At 42.4% G+C, this 20283-nt stretch overlaps 1 protein-coding gene across 2 annotated transcripts in view; it reads left to right on the top strand.

The window, feature by feature from the left end:
- Positions 1-20283, top strand: part of LOC128689253 (receptor-type tyrosine-protein phosphatase alpha-like) — an 828196-nt gene that overhangs the window by 513785 nt on the left and 294128 nt on the right. For both annotated transcript variants that reach the window (XM_070086466.1, XM_070086465.1), the window contains exon 14: positions 7141-7187. In XM_070086466.1, coding sequence (XP_069942567.1) covers positions 7141-7187 — 47 coding nt within the window. The remainder of the gene's footprint in view (positions 1-7140; positions 7188-20283) is intronic.

The raw sequence follows: 20283 nt of genomic DNA, 5'->3' as shown, positions 1-20283 counted from the left end.
CCGGCTGATGTGGAGACCTCTCATTTCTTCTTTAAAGACAACTTGCCATGGCCGGCTAAATCTCCTTAAGGTTCTTGCAAATAATTCATGGGGAGCAGATCGTCACACTCTCCTCCGTTTCCATTCCCCCTTAGTCTTCTCCAAGCTAGATTATGGTGACCAAGCCTATTCTGCGGCCTCTCCTGAAACTCTGTCTAAGTTAGATCCCATTCATCACCAAGGTCTCCGTCTGTGCCTTGGTGCCTTTCGTTCACCCTATGTTGAAAGCCTCTATGCAGAAGCAAATGTTCCTTCCCTGGCTGATTGTCGTGATGCTCATTGTCTTCGTTATTTTGTCTGCATTCATGATCTTTATCTTCCTTCCACATAAAGGTTAGTCTCAGACATTAGTAGGAACCCACTGTTTGCTCGACGCCCCTGCCTGCTCCGACCGTTTTCTCTTTGCATTCACTCACTCTGCTCTTCTCTTCAGTTGCCCCCCCCTCCTTGTACATTCATTGAGCGTCTGCCTTTTCCCTTCCTCCTCGGGAAGTTCCGACAGTTTATGTCTGCTCCCCCCACTACTGTGAGCCAAAGCTTTCTTACTTATTTCCTGCTACTCACTCTCTTTTTCTCGAACACTTCCAGTCACATGCTCATGCCATTGCTTTGTATATACATGGTTCTAAATCTGCTGATGCTGATGGTGTTGGGTTCGTGGCAGTTTTTGCTGATGACGTGGTCCAAGGCCACTTGTTACACTCAGCTAGTCTTTTTACTGCCGAGTTGTGTGCCATCCTTATAGCACTTCTTCATATTACATATATGTCTCCTTCAACCTTCGTGATCATTTCGGATTCCCTCAGTGCTGTACTTAAACACTGCGCCGCGTGGCTATCAAGAATAAAGGTGTCATTTTCTGCTGGGTCCCTGGTCACATTGGTGTGCAGGGCAATGAGCAGGCAGATGCTACTGCGTGGTCAGCAGTGGATGATCTCTGGTTTCTTACAGAGGTATTCCATACAGGAACTAATTTCCAGCCATCTCTGCCCATCTCCGCTGCTGTTGCCAGCAACGGTGGTTGGGTATACGCCGTAACAAATTGCGCTTTATTAAACCCGTTGCCGCTCTCGGGAGACTGCGATTTCATGCTCCACATTGGTCATACACACCTTACCCATGGATATCTCATGGACAGACGCCATATTCCTCTCTGTGAGGCTTGTCAGGTCCCTATTTCGGTTCTTCACTTCCTTGTCGATTACCCAATTTACCAGCGAGCTCGCAGGATTTACCTCCAATGCTGCCGCCCTACCATTGTAACTTTAACTTCTCTACTTGCAGACGACCCCACCTTTGACTCCCAAGCACATTTTTACTTTTTTTTTCAGCATCTGGCTTATTATAAACTTTGACACATCGCGTTTAGCGTCCCTTTCATCCCTTTTCTTCCCTCACCTCTGATCCACTCTCCACCTAGCTGATTATAACCTCTTCACTACATACTGCCCCACAGCACTGTATGACCCTTATTGATTTAGAGCTTATTCTGATTATAATAATGTAGGGGGTGCTGCAGGAAAAGGTCTGGGAGGAGGCAGCTCATGGGTATGGGTCACCATGATAAGTGTCTCATTTTTTATTTATTTAAAAAAAGGGCGAGACAAGAGGGGAATATGGAGATAATAGCTCCCAGGAGGAATGAAAGACATCATAAATACCCTTCTGCGCCCAAGAGGGCCCTCAGTTCATCCAGCAGGGCAGATGCAGCATGGAACACGTACCTTACCCTATCTTTCATACCGGCTAACCAGCAATCCAGGATAGCAACCTCACAATCACCAAGACACCTCCATGGACAAAAGAGAGGGCAGTCAGAAGCCCGCCAAAAGGCATTCCTCCTTCGGCCACTACATCCCAGAACCGACAGACAGTCTCCAGAGATACACCCTTCACCTGAAGGACACTCTAAGCCACCCCCTGGAACTCCAGAGGGGAAGAGGGTCATTCCAAGATGATGTAGATTTCATTGCAAGCAGAGCCACCACCAAGGACCTCAGTGGAATGGGTTGGATAAGGATGCTCTTCCCAACCTGGGAGCTAGAATTTTAGAGGGGAAGACCCGAAAGGCCAAGAGCAGGAAAGGAAGGAGAGGGCAGGGATGGGGGAAAGATAGGGATGGGAAAGGAAGGATGGGAAGGATGAAGTAGGGGAGGGAGGAATGTGGGGTATTTAGGTTTGCTCAGAGGAAGAAAACTGAAAGGTTCAGATCCTCAGACCAGAAGCCTCTTTGCCTCGTCAAGGAGCCTCCCCTTGAAGAGGAGTGTTCTTACAACAATGCTTCCTTGGTGATCCAACAACAGTGTTGTGACAACACTAGCCTACATGCTGATGCAACATCAGTGTTGTGACAACACTAGCCTATATGGTGATCCAACATAAATGTTGTGACAACACTAACCACATGCTGATGCAACATCTGTGTTGTGACAACACTAGCCTACAAGGTAATCCAACATCAGTATTGTGACAACACTAGCCTGCATGGTGATCCAACATCAATGTTGTGACAACACTAGCCTGCATGGTGATCCAACATCAGTGTTGTAACAACACAAGCCTACATGGTGATCCAACATCAGTGTTGTGACAACACTAGCCTGCATGGTGATCCAACATTAGTGTGGTGACAACACTAGCCTGCATGGTGATTCAACATCAGTGTTTACCTGGAGTTTACCTGGAGAGAGTTTCGGGGGTCAACGCCCCCGCGGCCCGGTCTGTGACCAGGCCTCCTGGTGGATCAGCGCCTGATCAACCAGGCTGTTGCTGCTGGCTGCACGCAAACCAACGTACGAGCCACAGCCCGGCTGATCAGGAACTGCCTTTAGGTGCTTGTCCAGTGCCAGCTTGAAGACTGCCAGGGGTCTGTTGGTAATCCCCCTTATGTGTGCTGGGAGGCAGTTGAACAGTCTCGGTCCCCTGACACTTATTGTATGGTCTCTTAACGTGCTAGTGACACCCCTGCTTTTCATTGGGGGGATGGTGCATCGTCTGCCAAGTCTTTTGCTTTCGTAGTGAGTGATTTTCGTGTGCAAGTTCGGTACTAGTCCCTCTAGGATTTTCCAGGTGTATATAATCATGTATCTCTCCCTCCTGCGTTCCAGGGAATACAGGTTTAGAAACCTCAAGCGCTCCCAGTAATTGAGGTGTTTTATCTCCGTTATGCGCGCCGTGAAAGTTCTCTGTACATTTTCTAGGTCGGCAATTTCACCTGCCTTGAAAGGTGCTGTTAGAGTGCAGCAATATTCCAGCCTAGATAGAACAAGTGACCTGAAGAGTGTCATCATGGGCTTGGCCTCCCTAGTTTTGAAGGTTCTCATTATCCATCCTGTCATTTTTCTAGCAGATGCGATTGATACAATGTTATGGTCCTTGAAGGTGAGATCCTCCGACATAATCACTCCCAGGTCTTTGACGTTGGTGTTTCGCTCTATTTTGTGGCCAGAATTTGTTTTGTACTCTGATGAAGATTTAATTTCCTCATGTTTACCATATCTGAGTAATTGAAATTTCTCATCATTGAACTTCATATTGTTTTCTGCAGCCCACTGAAAGATTTGGTTGATGTCCGCCTGGAGCCTTGCAGTGTCTGCAATGGAAGACACTGTCATGCAGATTCGGGTGTCATCTGCAAAGGAAGACACGGTGCTGTGGCTGACATCCTTGTCTATGTCGGATATGAGGATGAGGAACAAGATGGGAGCTAGTACTGTGCCTTGTGGAACAGAGCTTTTCACCGTAGCTGCCTCGGACTTTACTCTGTTGACGACTACTCTCTGTGTTCTGTTAGTGAGGAAATTATAGATCCATCGACCAACTTTTCCTGTTATTCCTTTAGCGCGCATTTTGTGCGCTATTACGCCATGGTCACACTTGTCGAAGGCTTTTGCAAAGTCTGTATATATTACATCTGCATTCTTTTTGTCTTCTAGTGCATTTAGGACCTTGTCGTAGTGATCCAGTAGTTGAGACAGACAGGAGCGACCTGTTCTAAACCCATGTTGCCCTGGGTTGTGTAACTGATGGGTTTCTAGATGGGTGGTGATCTTGCTTCTTAGGACCCTTTCAAAGATTTTTATGATATGGGATGTTAGTGCTATTGGTCTGTAGTTCTTTGCTGTTGCTTTACTGCCCCCTTTGTGGAGTGGGGCTATGTCTGTTGTTTTTAGTAACTGAGGGACGACCCCCGTGTCCATGCTCCCTCTCCATAGGATGGAAAAGGCTCGTGATAGGGGCTTCTTGCAGTTCTTGATGAACACAGAGTTCCATGAGTCTGGCCCTGGGGCAGAGTGCATGGGCATGTCATTTATCGCCTGTTCGAAGTCATTTGGCGTCAGGATAACATCGGATAGGCTTGTGTTAATCAAATTTTGTGGCTCTCTCATAAAAAATTCATTTTGATCTTCGACTCTCAGTCTGGTTAGCGGCTTGCTAAAAACTGAGTCATATTGGGACTTGAGTAGCTCACTCATTTCCTTGCTGTCATCTGTGTAGGACCCATCTTGTTTAAGTAGGGGCCCAATACTGGACGTTGTTCTCGATTTTGATTTGGCATAGGAGAAGAAATACTTTGGGTTTCTTTCGATTTCATTTATGGCTTTTAGTTCTTCCCGCGATTCCTGACTCCTAAAGGATTCTTTTAGCTTAAGTTCGATGCTTGCTATTTCTCTGACCAGTGTCTCCCTGCGCATTTCTGATATATTGACCTCTTTTAGCCGCTCTGTTATTCTTTTCCGTCGCCTGTAAAGGGAGCGCCTGTCTCTTTCTATTTTACATCTACTCCTCCTTTTTCTTAGAGGAATAAGCCTTGTGCATACATCGAGTGCCACCGAGTTAATCTGTTCTAGGCATAAGTTTGGGTCTGTGTTGCTTAGTATATCTTCCCAGCTTATATCGGTTAGGACTTGGTTTACTTGGTCCCACTTTATGTTTTTGTTATTGAAGTTGAATTTGGTGAATGCTCCCTCGTGACTAGTCTCATTTTGTCGGTCTGAGGCTCCACGCATACATGTCTGAACCTCAATTATGTTGTGATCTGAGTATATTGTTTTTGATATGGTGACATTTCTTATCAGATCATCATTGTTAGTGAAGATGAGGTCTAGTGTATTCTCCAGTCTAGTAGGCTCTATTATTTGCTGGTTTAAATTGAATTTTGTGCAGAGATTTAAAAGCTCGTGTGAGTGTGAGTTTTCATCAGAGCTGCCTCCTGGTGTTATTACTGCAACAATATTATTTGCTATATTCCTCCATTTTAGGTGCCTTAAGTTGAAATCCCCCAGGAGCAAGATGTTGGGTGCAGGAGCTGGAAGATTTTCCAGACAGTGGTCAATTTTTAACAGCTGTTCCTGGAATTGCTGGGATGTTGCATCCGGAGGCTTGTAGACTACCACAATGACTAGGTTTTGGTTCTCGACCTTTACTGCTAAAACTTCCACTACGTCATTTGAGGCATTAAGCAGTTCTGTGCAAACAAGTGACTCTGCAATGTACAGGCCAACCCCCCCCTTTTGCCTGTTCACTCTGTCACATCTGTATAGGTTGTAACCTGGGATCCATATTTCGTTGTCCAAGTGATCCTTTATGTGGGTCTCAGTGAAAGCCGCGAACATTGCCTTTGCCTCTGCAAGCAGTCCACGGATGAAAGGTATTTTGTTGTTTATTGCTGGCTTTAGACCCTGTATATTTGCAAAGAAGAATGTTATCGGACTGGTGGTATTGTTGGTACTGGGGGGGGATTTTTTTTCCGGCATTAGTATCTGTGTTGTGACAACACTAGCCTGCATGGTGATCCAACATCAGTGTTGTGACAACACTAGCCTGCATGGTGATCCAACATTAGTGTGGTGACAACACTAGCCTGCATGGTGATTCAACATCAGTGTTGTGACAACACTAACCTGCATGGTGATCCAACATCAGTGTCGTGACAACACTTGCCTACATGGTGATCCAACATCAGTGTTGTGACAACACTTGCCTACATGGTGATCCAAGAACAGTGTTGTGACAACACTAGCCTGCATGGCGATGTCACTCTTATCAATATTGTGCCAACAGTGTTTGTCACTCCCCCACACTTTTATGTAACTCTCACATCCAAATTCTAATTACTAGTTTACAAAAAAAAAAAAAAAACTGTGATAAATGACAGTTGAATAAGTGATAAATCTGTTAACTTTTTGCTAATCGAAATATAATTATCATGTCTCTGAAATATAAATATCAATGAACCTGAGTTTACAATGAATCAAATTATGAACCTCAGTTTACAATGAATCATATTATGAGCATCAGTTTACAATGAATCATATTATGAGCATCAGTTTACAATGAATCATATTATGAGCATCAGTTTACAATGAATCATATTATGAACCTCAGTTTACAATGAATCATATTATGAGCATCAGTTTACAATGAATCATATTATGAGCATCAGTTTACAATGAATCATATTATGAACCTCAGTTTACAATGAATCATATTATGAGCATCAGTTTACAATGAATCATATTATGAACATCAGTTTACAGTGAATCATATTATGAGCATCAGTCTACAATGAATCATATTATGAGCATCAGTTTACAATGAATCATATTATGAGCATCAGTTTACAGTGAATCATATTATGAGCATCAGTTTACAATGAATCATATTATGAACCTGAGTCTACAATGAATCATATTATGAGCATCAGTTTACAATGAATCATATTATGAGCATCAGTTTACAGTGAATCATATGAGCATCAGTCTACAATGAATCATATTATGAGCATCAGTTTACAGTGAATCATATTATGAGCATCAGTCTACAATGAATCATATTATGAGCATCAGTTTACAATGAATCATATTATGAGCATCAGTTTACAGTGAATCATATTATGAGCATCAGTCTACAATGAATCATATTATGAGCATCAGTTTACAGTGAATCATATTATGAGCATCAGTCTACAATGAATCAAATTATGTATATTTTTAACTGTATATTCCCAGCAACATTAATTATTTTACTAACATTTCAAAGATAAACAATTTCAGACGAATCAACATAAATTATTACTAGATTATTGCCTCTTTCTTATAGGTTCCGTAAGAGTCAAAGGAAGGAGCCAGAAGTATCTTATAATAAAGGTACAGTAATGTGTATTGGTATTCCTTGTTTTGTTTAATAAATTTATATATAACATTACTTAAACCATCATTTGCATTATATAGAAAGTGAAATGATTCAATGGATATTCCATATTGTCTGTCAATAATATTTGTTTAATAATGCTCTATATTATTATTACACTTTAGAACATTGATGTTTACTATTTTACTCTTAATAAAAGAGGTTTTGTTGTGTATTAAACAAAAGTTTGTACAATCCATTTTTTCAGTTACAATCAGTCCAGTGCAGAACATTCACTCTGGAAAGATATAAAAAGTATCTTCCTGAAATATTTACAGTAAGATACGTTACGGTCATTTATCTAACCTGTATAATTCTATACAGTTGTTGAATATGTTGGTGGTGGATTATAAATCAGAAAGACTGGAGAAGAAAATGACTTTAACTGCTGGACAGTTATGACACTATTATTGTTTTGAGTTGAAGACACCACCACTGTGAATCTTGTAGTCCATCTGGAGCAATACTGATGGCAGAGTAGCTCTTAATAAACTACAAAGACAACCAAGATTGTATTCACCTTTAGAATGTGTTTTTGGTGTCCATGTGGTGAGTTTTGATGTGTTTGTTATAGTTTGATAAAGAAATGTTGATTTTGTCAACATTAATGACATGTCGGTGGCTGGTGGTGGTAAGTGGTGGTGGTAATAGCTTATACTCGCTACAACGTGTTTGTTGATAAATTAGACACATGTGCAACTCTTGGGTATTTTTATTGAGGAAACGTTTCGCCACGCAGTGGCTTCATCAGTCCATACAAAGGAGAATCTTGAAGAACAGGAGGAGAATGAGGTAATCAGTCCCTCAACCTTGAGTCGATGTGGTCAGTCCATCAATCTTGAATAGAATACGGCATACGTGCGGAGAAGGAGCTTATAAACTGTTGGCAGGAGAGGTGTAGCAGTCATAGGTCGTGTAACATTTGTTCAATGTTGAAGTAGGTCGTGCCCAAGAATTAGTCAAGAGAAGAATTCCCAATAAAGATACCCAAGAGTTGCACATGTGTCTAATTTATCAACATGTCGGTTCTCTGAACCATTCATCTACAAACAACGTGTTTGTACAGGTATTGTACGTGTATTGTACAGGTCCCCATCATCACTCATATATTGGCATATCAAACAAGCAACAACAATAATTTGCAAAATTTGATAAGGAAATGTTGCTTACTTTCACTGTTGTTAGTAATGGTGGAAGCTGAAACTGCCACTACATGTTAGTAATGGTGGAAGCTGAAACTGCCACTACATGATATACCACAGGGTAGCCAAGACGTCAGCGTGCCTCGTTGTGCTCCCGGCTTTCTGGTGTTTTCACGGTCGCTCTTACGTGCTAGAACTTTAATTTGTGTCATCAATCCTATACGATACATCCCTCTAGCGCCTGGAACCAATCTTGGGCGGAAAACATTATATACTGAGTCAAAAAAGGAGAATTAGTGTGCATTACCTAGCAGAGTTTACTGCCAGAGGGGAATCATAGGCCTGTTTCCCGTGTGAAAAAAATAATAATAATTGAACGTTGTGTCAGAGGAAAGAAAGTCTCCCTGAAAGCATTGAGTATACATAGTGTATAGTGTATACTACAGTGGCTCCCTAGTATATTGATGATAAAGGCTAAAGTGTCATTTGAAAACAGGTGAATTTGTAAATGAAGTGATAAGCCTATAGAGGCAGGTGCCAGAAGTCGCCAGAAACTTACCACAGGTCAGCTGTTTTTAATAATCTTCCTGGCCTGCTAGTGTACTCGCATATAATCTAGTGATACCAGTGAATAGCAGAATACAGTGTTGTAGTAGCAACTAACCAGTATTATAATGGTACTTAGTGGAGTGGAGTGACTTTCATTAGTTTCATTTTCTTGAAATACGAGACGTTACTGTGAATTTCATATAACCTGTAGTTACCAGCGGTCGCAATATACACAACGAGAAGCAATTATTACTACAGAAAAAGCGTCCTTCCTCCAAAATTTGCACCAGTCAACTATAGTGATAATATAGCATTTATTGTGGTGGAGACGGAAAAACAAAAATAGAAAAGCCAGATACAGCGATTGATAAACAAAGAGGTTGACTGTACGTCATTGTAGGAGCTGCCAGATATCACCGGCTCTTCAACACGCAAGTTATACTTTTGTATCAGTCAAATCACATATTACTCGGGTAGATAATTTCCAGTAGATCCTTCATGTGTTAGCTCAAATCACCGACCAGTATGTTTTAAATAAGTGACCCACTGATCAGAGCAGATCGACTGGTCCGAACCCTTGACTGGTCCGAACCTTGACTGGTCCGAACCCGGGACTGGTTTCAAACAGTTTCGTTGGACAATAAAGCAGACTGTAAACGGATGGGTTTGTAGGCGCCCTTATAAACACAAACATTAAAAATCAGGAACGTGACGGTAAGCTGTCCAATATACAAAAAGAGTTAGAAACAGAAATACAAATAGCTAGAGCTTCATTTAAGGTTATTAATATAATATTCAAGAGGTTGCTAGTAGACTTGCAGTAAATCAACCATTCAAATCATTATGAAGCTGTGTGTAGTCTGTGGTCAGTCAAACAAACGGGCTACCACATGGATAAATTGTCATTTTTGTGGAAATTGGTGTCACGCTCCTTGTGCAGATATCCCAGAACTAGCTACAAGCAGTATTAAAACAGAGAAGTGTTTTTGGGTATGCCCAAATGAGGAAAATCTGTGGACTAAAATCACAAGGGTATTAAAAGAGGATAACATCAAAGCTGCTTTCATAGAAAACCTGGAAGCTTTCTACAACAGATGGGAACATAAAAAGTCCGGGCTGAATGGTACTGCCCTTGATACTGGCCATGTAGTCACAAACTGTAAGGCTGGAGGTGATGTCCTGGTAGTCAGTAAATGTGGGGCTGATAGTGCTGTCCTGGGAGACAGTAATGGTGAAGCTGGAGGTGCTGTCCTGGGAGACAGTAATGGTGAAGCTGGAGATACTGTCCTGGGAGACAGTAATGGTGAAGCTGGAGGTGCTGTCCTGGGAGACAGAAATGGTGAAGCTGGAGATACTGTCCTGGTAGACAGTAATGGTGAAGCTGGAGATTTTGTCCAGGTAGTCGGGAATTATACGCAGGAAGGAATACATATAAATGACCTCATAGAGGACAGGAGCCATAGTAGGGAAACAAGTGTAGTCAAAGATAAGATAAAACCAATATTGCAAACCAGAAATACCGCAGGAAATAGCAAACAAGAGGACTCCAATAGCAATAGTGAGGATAAATTACCAAAAACAACTGGTGGGAGCTCCATTGTTGGTGCTAAGGAGGATAGGAATAAGACAGGGAAACATGCACCAACAGGGAATACAGTCACAGAAACCCAAGGCAAACGGAAACCAAGCCTGTGCACATACTATGCACTTGGTATCTGCTGGCATGGGAAATCTGGAAAAACAGATGGGACATGCAACTATGACCACCCTAGAAAATGTCATGCCCATATGACAACAGGAAAATGCAAACTCCCTTCCTGTAAGCTTTTTCACCCTGAAATGTGTACCTCTTCAGTACAGGAAAGACTGTGCTATAACTTAAATTGCCAGGCATACCATCTAAAGGGGACAAAAAGATACAAAACATCCAGGCCATGGGAAAACCTGGGTAGCCACAGCCACTCAAGAGGGAGAGGTTTTTTAGTGCCAGGAAGGAAAAAAAACTGGCAGGAAATGGCAGAAATCGTACACCAAATCCAGTCATTCCTGGAGTGGAACCACAGTCGATGGCCTCCACTCCAAACCAACAGATACAGATACTAATGCCGGAAAAAAAATCCCCCCCCAGTACCAACAATACCACCAGTCCGATAACATTCTTCTTTGCAAATATACAGGGTCTAAAGCCAGCAATAAACAACAAAATACCTTTCATCCGTGGACTGCTTGCAGAGGCAAAGGCAATGTTCGCGGCTTTCACTGAGACCCACATAAAGGATCACTTGGACAACGAAATATGGATCCCAGGTTACAACCTATACAGATGTGACAGAGTGAACAGGCAAAAGGGGGGGGTTGGCCTGTACATTGCAGAGTCACTTGTTTGCACAGAACTGCTTAATGCCTCAAATGACGTAGTGGAAGTTTTAGCAGTAAAGGTCGAGAACCAAAACCTAGTCATTGTGGTAGTCTACAAGCCTCCGGATGCAACATCCCAGCAATTCCAGGAACAGCTGTTAAAAATTGACCACTGTCTGGAAAATCTTCCAGCTCCTGCACCCAACATCTTGCTCCTGGGGGATTTCAACTTAAGGCACCTAAAATGGAGGAATATAGCAAATAATATTGTTGCAGTAATAACACCAGGAGGCAGCTCTGATGAAAACTCACACTCACACGAGCTTTTAAATCTCTGCACAAAATTCAATTTAAACCAGCAAATAATAGAGCCTACTAGACTGGAGAATACACTAGACCTCATCTTCACTAACAATGATGATCTGATAAGAAATGTCACCATATCAAAAACAATATACTCAGATCACAACATAATTGAGGTTCAGACATGTATGCGTGGAGCCCCAGACCGACAAAATGAGACTAGTCATGAGGGAGCATTCACCAAATTCAACTTCAATAACAAAAACATAAAGTGGGACCAAGTAAACCAAGTCCTAACCGATATAAGCTGGGAAGATATACTAAGCAACACAGACCCAAACTTATGCCTAGAACAGATTAACTCGGTGGCACTCGATGTATGCACAAGGCTTATTCCTCTAAGAAAAAGGAGGAGTAGATGTAAAATAGAAAGAGACAGGCGCTCCCTTTACAGGCGACGGAAAAGAATAACAGAGCGGCTAAAAGAGGTCAATATATCAGAAATGCGCAGGGAGACACTGGTCAGAGAAATAGCAAGCATCGAACTTAAGCTAAAAGAATCCTTTAGGAGTCAGGAATCGCGGGAAGAACTAAAAGCCATAAATGAAATCGAAAGAAACCCAAAGTATTTCTTCTCCTATGCCAAATCAAAATCGAGAACAACGTCCAGTATTGGGCCCCTACTTAAACAAGATGGGTCCTACACAGATGACAGCAAGGAAATGAGTGAGATACTCAAGTCCCAATATGACTCAGTTTTTAGCAAGCCGCTAACCAGACTGAGAGTCGAAGATCAAAATGAATTTTTTATGAGAGAGCCACAAAATTTGATTAACACAAGCCTATCCGATGTTATCCTGACGCCAAATGACTTCGAACAGGCGATAAATGACATGCCCATGCACTCTGCCCCAGGGCCAGACTCATGGAACTCTGTGTTCATCAAGAACTGCAAGAAGCCCCTATCACGAGCCTTTTCCATCCTATGGAGAGGGAGCATGGACACGGGGGTCGTCCCTCAGTTACTAAAAACAACAGACATAGCCCCACTCCACAAAGGGGGCAGTAAAGCAACAGCAAAGAACTACAGACCAATTGCACTAACATCCCATATCATAAAAATCTTTGAAAGGGTCCTAAGAAGCAAGATCACCACCCATCTAGAAACCCATCAGTTACACAACCCAGGGCAACATGGGTTTAGAACAGGTCGCTCCTGTCTGTCTCAACTACTGGATCACTACGACAAGGTCCTAAATGCACTAGAAGACAAAAAGAATGCAGATGTAATATATACAGACTTTGCAAAAGCCTTCGACAAGTGTGACCATGGCGTAATAGCGCACAAAATGCGCGCTAAAGGAATAACAGGAAAAGTTGGTCGATGGATCTATAATTTCCTCACTAACAGAACACAGAGAGTAGTCGTCAACAGAGTAAAGTCCGAGGCAGCTACGGTGAAAAGCTCTGTTCCACAAGGCACAGTACTAGCTCCCATCTTGTTCCTCATCCTCATATCCGACATAGACAAGGATGTCAGCCACAGCACCGTGTCTTCCTTTGCAGATGACACCCGAATCTGCATGACAGTGTCTTCCATTGCAGACACTGCAAGGCTCCAGGCGGACATCAACCAAATCTTTCAGTGGGCTGCAGAAAACAATATGAAGTTCAACGATGAGAAATTTCAATTACTCAGATATGGTAAACATGAGGAAATTAAATCTTCATCAGAGTACAAAACAAATTCTGGCCACAAAATAGAGCGAAACACCAACGTCAAAGACCTGGGAGTGATTATGTCGGAGGATCTCACCTTCAAGGACCATAACATTGTATCAATCGCATCTGCTAGAAAAATGACAGGATGGATAATGAGAACCTTCAAAACTAGGGAGGCCAAGCCCATGATGACACTCTTCAGGTCACTTGTTCTATCTAGGCTGGAATATTGCTGCACTCTAACAGCACCTTTCAAGGCAGGTGAAATTGCCGACCTAGAAAATGTACAGAGAACTTTCACGGCGCGCATAACGGAGATAAAACACCTCAATTACTGGGAGCGCTTGAGGTTTCTAAACCTGTATTCCCTGGAACGCAGGAGGGAGAGATACATGATTATATACACCTGGAAAATCCTAGAGGGACTAGTACCGAACTTGCACACGAAAATCACTCACTACGAAAGCAAAAGACTTGGCAGACGATGCACCATCCCCCCAATGAAAAGCAGGGGTGTCACTAGCACGTTAAGAGACCATACAATAAGTGTCAGGGGACCGAGACTGTTCAACTGCCTCCCAGCACACATAAGGGGGATTACCAACAGACCCCTGGCAGTCTTCAAGCTGGCACTGGACAAGCACCTAAAGGCAGTTCCTGATCAGCCGGGCTGTGGCTCGTACGTTGGTTTGCGTGCAGCCAGCAGCAACAGCCTGGTTGATCAGGCGCTGATCCACCAGGAGGCCTGGTCACAGACCGGGCCGCGGGGGCGTTGACCCCCGAAACTCTCTCCAGGTAAACTCCAGGTAAACATGTTAATAATGGTGGAAGCTGAAACTGCCACTACATGTTAGTAATGGTGGAAGCTGAAACTGCCACTACATGTTAATAATGGTGGAAGTTGAAACTGCCACTACATGTTAATAATGGTGGAAGTTGAAACTGCCACTACATGTTAATAATGGTGGAAGCTGAAACTGCCACTACATGTTAGTAATGGTGGAAGTTGAAACTGCCACTACATGTTAATAATGGTGGAAGCTGAAACTGCCACTACATGTTAATAATGGTGGAAGTTGAAACTGCCACTACATGTTAATAATGGTGGAAGCTGAAACTGCCACTACATGTTAGTAATGGTGGAAGTTGAAACTGCCACTACATGCTAATAATGGTGGAAGTTGAAACTGCCACTACATGTTAATAATGGTGGAAGCTGAAACTGCCACTACATGTTAATAATGGTGGAAGCTGAAACTGCCACTACATGTTAGTAATGGTGGAAGCTGAAACTGCCACTACATGTTTTAGAGGTTTTATACAAATTAATTACAACTCGGCTATAATTGAAATACACTCCAGATGCTGTTAGGCTGTATAAAATACACTCTGGATGCTGCTAGGCTGTATAAAATACACTCTGGATGCTGCTAGGCTGTATAAAATACACTCCAGATGCTGCTAGGCTGTATAAAATACACTCTGGATGCTGCTAGGCTGTATAAAATACACTCTGGATGCTGCTAGGCTGTATAAAATACACTCCAGATGCTGCTAGGCTGTATAAAATACACTCCAGATGCTGCTAGGCTGTATAAAATACACTCCAGATGCTGCTAGGCTGCATAAAATACACTCCAGATGCTGCTAGGCTGTATAAAATACACTCCAGATGCTGCTAGGCTGTATAAAATACACTATAGATGCTGCTAGGCTGTATAAAATAATTTCCAGATGCTGCTAGGCTGTATAAAATACACTCCAGATGCTGCTAGGCTGTATAAAATACACTCCAGATGCTGCTAGGCTGCATAAAATACACTCGGGATGCTGCTAGGCTGTATAAAATTAACTCGGGATGCTGCTAGGCTGTATAAAATAGACTCTGGATGCTGCTAGGCTGTATAAAATACACTCTGGATGCTGCTAGGCTGTATAAAATACACTCTGGATGCTGCTAGGCTGTATAAAATACACTCCAGATGCTGCTAGGCTGTATAAAATACACTCTGGATGCTGCTAGGCTGTATAAAATACACTCTAGATGCTGCTAGGCTGTATAAAATGCACTCCGAATGCAGCTACGCTGTATAAATACACTCTGAATGCTGCTAGGCTGTATAAAATACACTCTGGATGCTGCTAGGCTGTATAAATTACACTCTGGATGCTGCTAGGCTGTATAAAATACACTCTGCATTCTGCTAGGCTGTATAAAATACACACTGGATGCTGTTAGGCTATATAAAATACACTCCGGATGCTGCTAGGCTGTAAAAATACACTTGGATGCTGCTAGGTTGTATAAAATACACTCTGGATGCTGCTTGGCTGTAAAAATACACTTGGATGCTGCTAGGCTGTATAAACTTCAATCTGGATGCTGCTAGGCTGCATAAAATACAATCTGGATGCTGCTAGACTGTATAAAATACACTCTGGATGCTGCTAGGCTGTATAAAATACTCTCTGGATGCTGCTAGGCTGTATAAAATACACTCTGGATGCTGCGAGGCTGTATAAAATACACTCCGGATGCTGCTAGGCTGTATAAAATGCACTCCGAATGCTGCTAGGCTGTATAAATACACTCTGGATGCTGCTAGGCTGTATAAAATACACTCTGGATGCTGATAGGCTGCATAAAATGCACTCTGGATGCTGCTAGGCTGCATAAAATACACTCTGGATGCTGCTAGGCTTTATAAAATACACTCCGGATGCAGCTAGGCTGTATAAAATACACTCTGGATGCTGCTAGGCTGTATAAAATACACTCTGGATTCTGCTAGGCTGTATGAAATACAATCTGGATCCTGCTAGGCTGTATAAAATACTCTCTGGATGCTGCTAAGCTGTATAAAATACTCTCTGGATGCTGCTAGGCTGTATAAAATACACTCTGGATGCTGCTAGGCTGTATAAAATACACTCTGGATGCTGCTAAGCTGTATAAAATACTCTCTGGATGCCGCTAGGCTGTATAAAATACACTCTGGATGCTGCTAAGCTGTATAAAACACTCTCTGGATGCTGCTAGGCTGTATAAAATACACTCTGGATGCTGCTAGGCTGTATAAAATACACTCTGGATGCTGCTAAGCTGTATAAAATACAATCTGGATGCTGCTAGACTGTATAAAATACAATCTGGATGCTGCTAGACTGTATAAAATACACTCTGGATTCTGCTAGGCTGTATAAAATACACTCTGGATGCTGCTAGGCTGTATAAAATACACTCTGGATGCTGCTAGGCTGTATAAAATACACTCTGGAAGCTGCTAGGCTGTATAAAATACACTCTGGATGCTGCTAGGCTGTATAAAATACACTCTGGATGCTGCTAGGCTGTATAAAATAAACTCTGGATGCTGCTAGGCTGTATAAAATACACTCTGGATGCTGCAAGGCTGTATAAAATACACTCTGGATGCTGCTAGGCTGTATAAAATACTCTCAGAATGCTGCTAGGCTGTATAAAATACACTCTGGATCCTGCTAGGCTGTATAAAATACACTCTGGATGCTGATAGGCTGCATAAAATGCACTCTGGATGCTGCTAGGCTGCATAAAATACACTCTGCATGCTGCTAGGCTTTATAAAATACACTCCAGATGCTGCTAGGCTGTATAAAAAACACTCTGGATGCTGCTAGGCTGTATAAAATACACTCTGGATGCTGCTAGGCTGTATAAAATACACTCTGGATGCTGCTAGGCTGTATAAAATACACTGTGGAACCTGCTAGGCTGTATAAAATACACTCTGGATGCTGCTAGGCTGTATAAAATACACTCTGGATCCTGCTAGGCTGTATAAAATACACTCTGGATGCTGCTAGGCTGTATAAAATACACTCTGGATGCTGCAAGGCTGTATAAAATACACTCTGGATGCTGCTAGGCTGTATAAAATACTCTCAGAATGCTGCTAGGCTGTATAAAATACACTCTGGATTCTGCTAGGCTGTATAAAATACACTCTGGATGCTGATAGGCTGCATAAAATGCACTCTGGATGCTGCTAGGCTGCATAAAATACACTCTGCATGCTGCTAGGCTTTATAAAATACACTCCGGATGCTGCTAGGCTGTATAAAATACACTCTGGATGCTGCTAGGCTGTATAAAATACACTCTGGATGCTGCTAGGCTGTATAAAATACACTCTGGATGCTGCTAGGCTGCATAAAATACACTCCAGATGCTGCTAGGCTGTATAAAATACACTCTGGATGCTGCTAGGCTGTATAAAATACACTCTAGATGCTGCTAGGCTGTATAAAATGCACTCCGAATGCAGCTACGCTGTATAAATACACTCTGAATGCTGCTAGGCTGTATAAAATACACTCTGGATGCTGCTAGGCTGTATAAATTACACTCTGGATGCTGCTAGGCTGTATAAAATACACTCTGCATTCTGCTAGGCTGTATAAAATACACACTGGATGCTGTTAGGCTATATAAAATACACTCCGGATGCTGCTAGGCTGTAAAAATACACTTGGATGCTGCTAGGTTGTATAAAATACACTCTGGATGCTGCTTGGCTGTAAAAAAACACTTGGATGCTGCTAGGCTGTATAAAATTCAATCTGGATGCTGCTAGGCTGCATAAAATACAATCTGGATGCTGCTAGACTGTATAAAATACACTCTGGATGCTGCTAGGCTGTATAAAATACTCTCTGGATGCTGCTAGGCTGTATAAAATACACTCTGGATGCTGCGAGGCTGTATAAAATACACTCCGGATGCTGCTAGGCTGTATAAAATGCACTCCGAATGCTGCTAGGCTGTATAAATACACTCTGGATGCTGCTAGGCTGTATAAAATACACTCTGGATGCTGATAGGCTGCATAAAATGCACTCTGGATGCTGCTAGGCTGCATAAAATACACTCTGGATGCTGCTAGGCTTTATAAAATACACTCCGGATGCAGCTAGGCTGTATAAAATACACTCTGGATGCTGCTAGGCTGTATAAAATACACTCTGGATGCTGCTAGGCTGTATGAAATACAATCTGGATCCTGCTAGGCTGTATAAAATACTCTCTGGATGCTGCTAAGCTGTATAAAATACTCTCTGGATGCTGCTAGGCTGTATAAAATACACTCTGGATGCTGCTAGGCTGTATAAAATACACTCTGGATGCTGCTAAGCTGTATAAAATACTCTCTGGATGCTGCTAGGCTGTATAAAATACACTCTGGATGCTGCTAAGCTGTATAAAACACTCTCTGGATGCTGCTAGGCTGTATAAAATACACTCTGGATGCTGCTAGGCTGTATAAAATACACTCTGGATGCTGCTAAGCTGTATAAAATACAATCTGGATGCTGCTAGACTGTATAAAATACAATCTGGATGCTGCTAGACTGTATAAAATACACTCTGGATTCTGCTAGGCTGTATAAAATACACTCTGGATGCTGCTAGGCTGTATAAAATACACTCTGGATGCTGCTAGGCTGTATAAAATACACTCTGGAAGCTGCTAGGCTGTATAAAATACACTCTGGATGCTGCTAGGCTGTATAAAATACACTCTGGATGCTGCTAGGCTGTATAAAATAAACTCTGGATGCTGCTAGGCTGTATAAAATACACTCTGGATGCTGCAAGGCTGTATAAAATACACTCTGGATGCTGCTAGGCTGTATAAAATACTCTCAGAATGCTGCTAGGCTGTATAAAATACACTCTGGATCCTGCTAGGCTGTATAAAATACACTCTGGATGCTGATAGGCTGCATAAAATGCACTCTGGATGCTGCTAGGCTGCATAAAATACACTCTGCATGCTGCTAGGCTTTATAAAATACTCTCCAGATGCTGCTAGGCTGTATAAAATACACTCTGGATGCTGCTAGGCTGTATAAAATACACTCTGGATGCTGCTAGGCTGTATAAAATACACTCTGGATGCTGCTAGGCTGTATAAAATACACTCTGGAAGCTTCTAGGCTGTATAAAATACACTCTGGATGCTGCTAGGCTGTATAAAATACACTCTGGATGCTGCTAGGCTGTATAAAATACACTCTGGATGCTGCTAGGCTGTATAAAATACACTCTGGATGCTGCAAGGCTGTATAAAATACACTCTGGATGCTGCTAGGCTGTATAAAATGCATTCTGGATGCTGCTAGACTGCATAAAATACACTCTGGATGCTGCTAGGCTGTATAAAATACACTCTGGATGCTGCTTGGCTGTATAAAATGCACTCTGGATGCTGCTAGGCTGTATAAAATACACTCTGGATACTGCTGGACTGTGTAAAATGCACTCTGTATGCTGCTAGGCTGTATAAAATGCACACTGGATGCTGCTAGGCTGTATAAAATACACTCTGGATGCTGCTAGGCTGTATAAAATGCACTCCGGATGCTGCTAGGCTGTATAAAATACACTCTGGATGCTGCTAGGCTGTATAAAATACACTCTGGATGCTGCTAGGCTGTATAAAATACACTATGGATGCTGCTAGGCTGTATAAAATGCACACTGGATGCTGCTATGCTGTATAAAATACACTCTGGATGCTGCTAGGCTGTATAAAATGCACTCCGGATGCTGCTAGGCTGTATAAAATACACTCTGGATGCTGCTAGGCTGTATAAAATACACTCTGGATGCTGCTAGGCTGTATAAAATACACTCTGGATGCTGCTAGGCTGTATAAAATACTCTCTGGATGCTGCTAAACTGTATAAAATATACTCCGGATGCTGCTAGGCTGTATAAAATACACTCTGGATGCTGCTAGGCTGTATAAAATACACTCTGGATGCTGCTAGGCTGTATAAAATACACTCTGGATGCTGCTAGGCTGTATAAAATACACTCTGGATGCTGCTAGGCAATTTAAAATACACTCTGGATGCTGCTAGGCTGTATAAAATACACTCCAGATGCTGCTAGGCTGTATAAAATACACTCTGGATGCTGCTAGACTGTATA

Source organism: Cherax quadricarinatus, chromosome 18, assembly GCF_038502225.1.
Source record: "Cherax quadricarinatus isolate ZL_2023a chromosome 18, ASM3850222v1, whole genome shotgun sequence".
Classification (NCBI taxonomy): Eukaryota; Metazoa; Arthropoda; class Malacostraca; order Decapoda; family Parastacidae; genus Cherax; species Cherax quadricarinatus.
The sequence above is the reverse complement of the archived record's forward strand: the minus strand, read 5'-3'. Positions and strand labels throughout refer to the sequence as shown.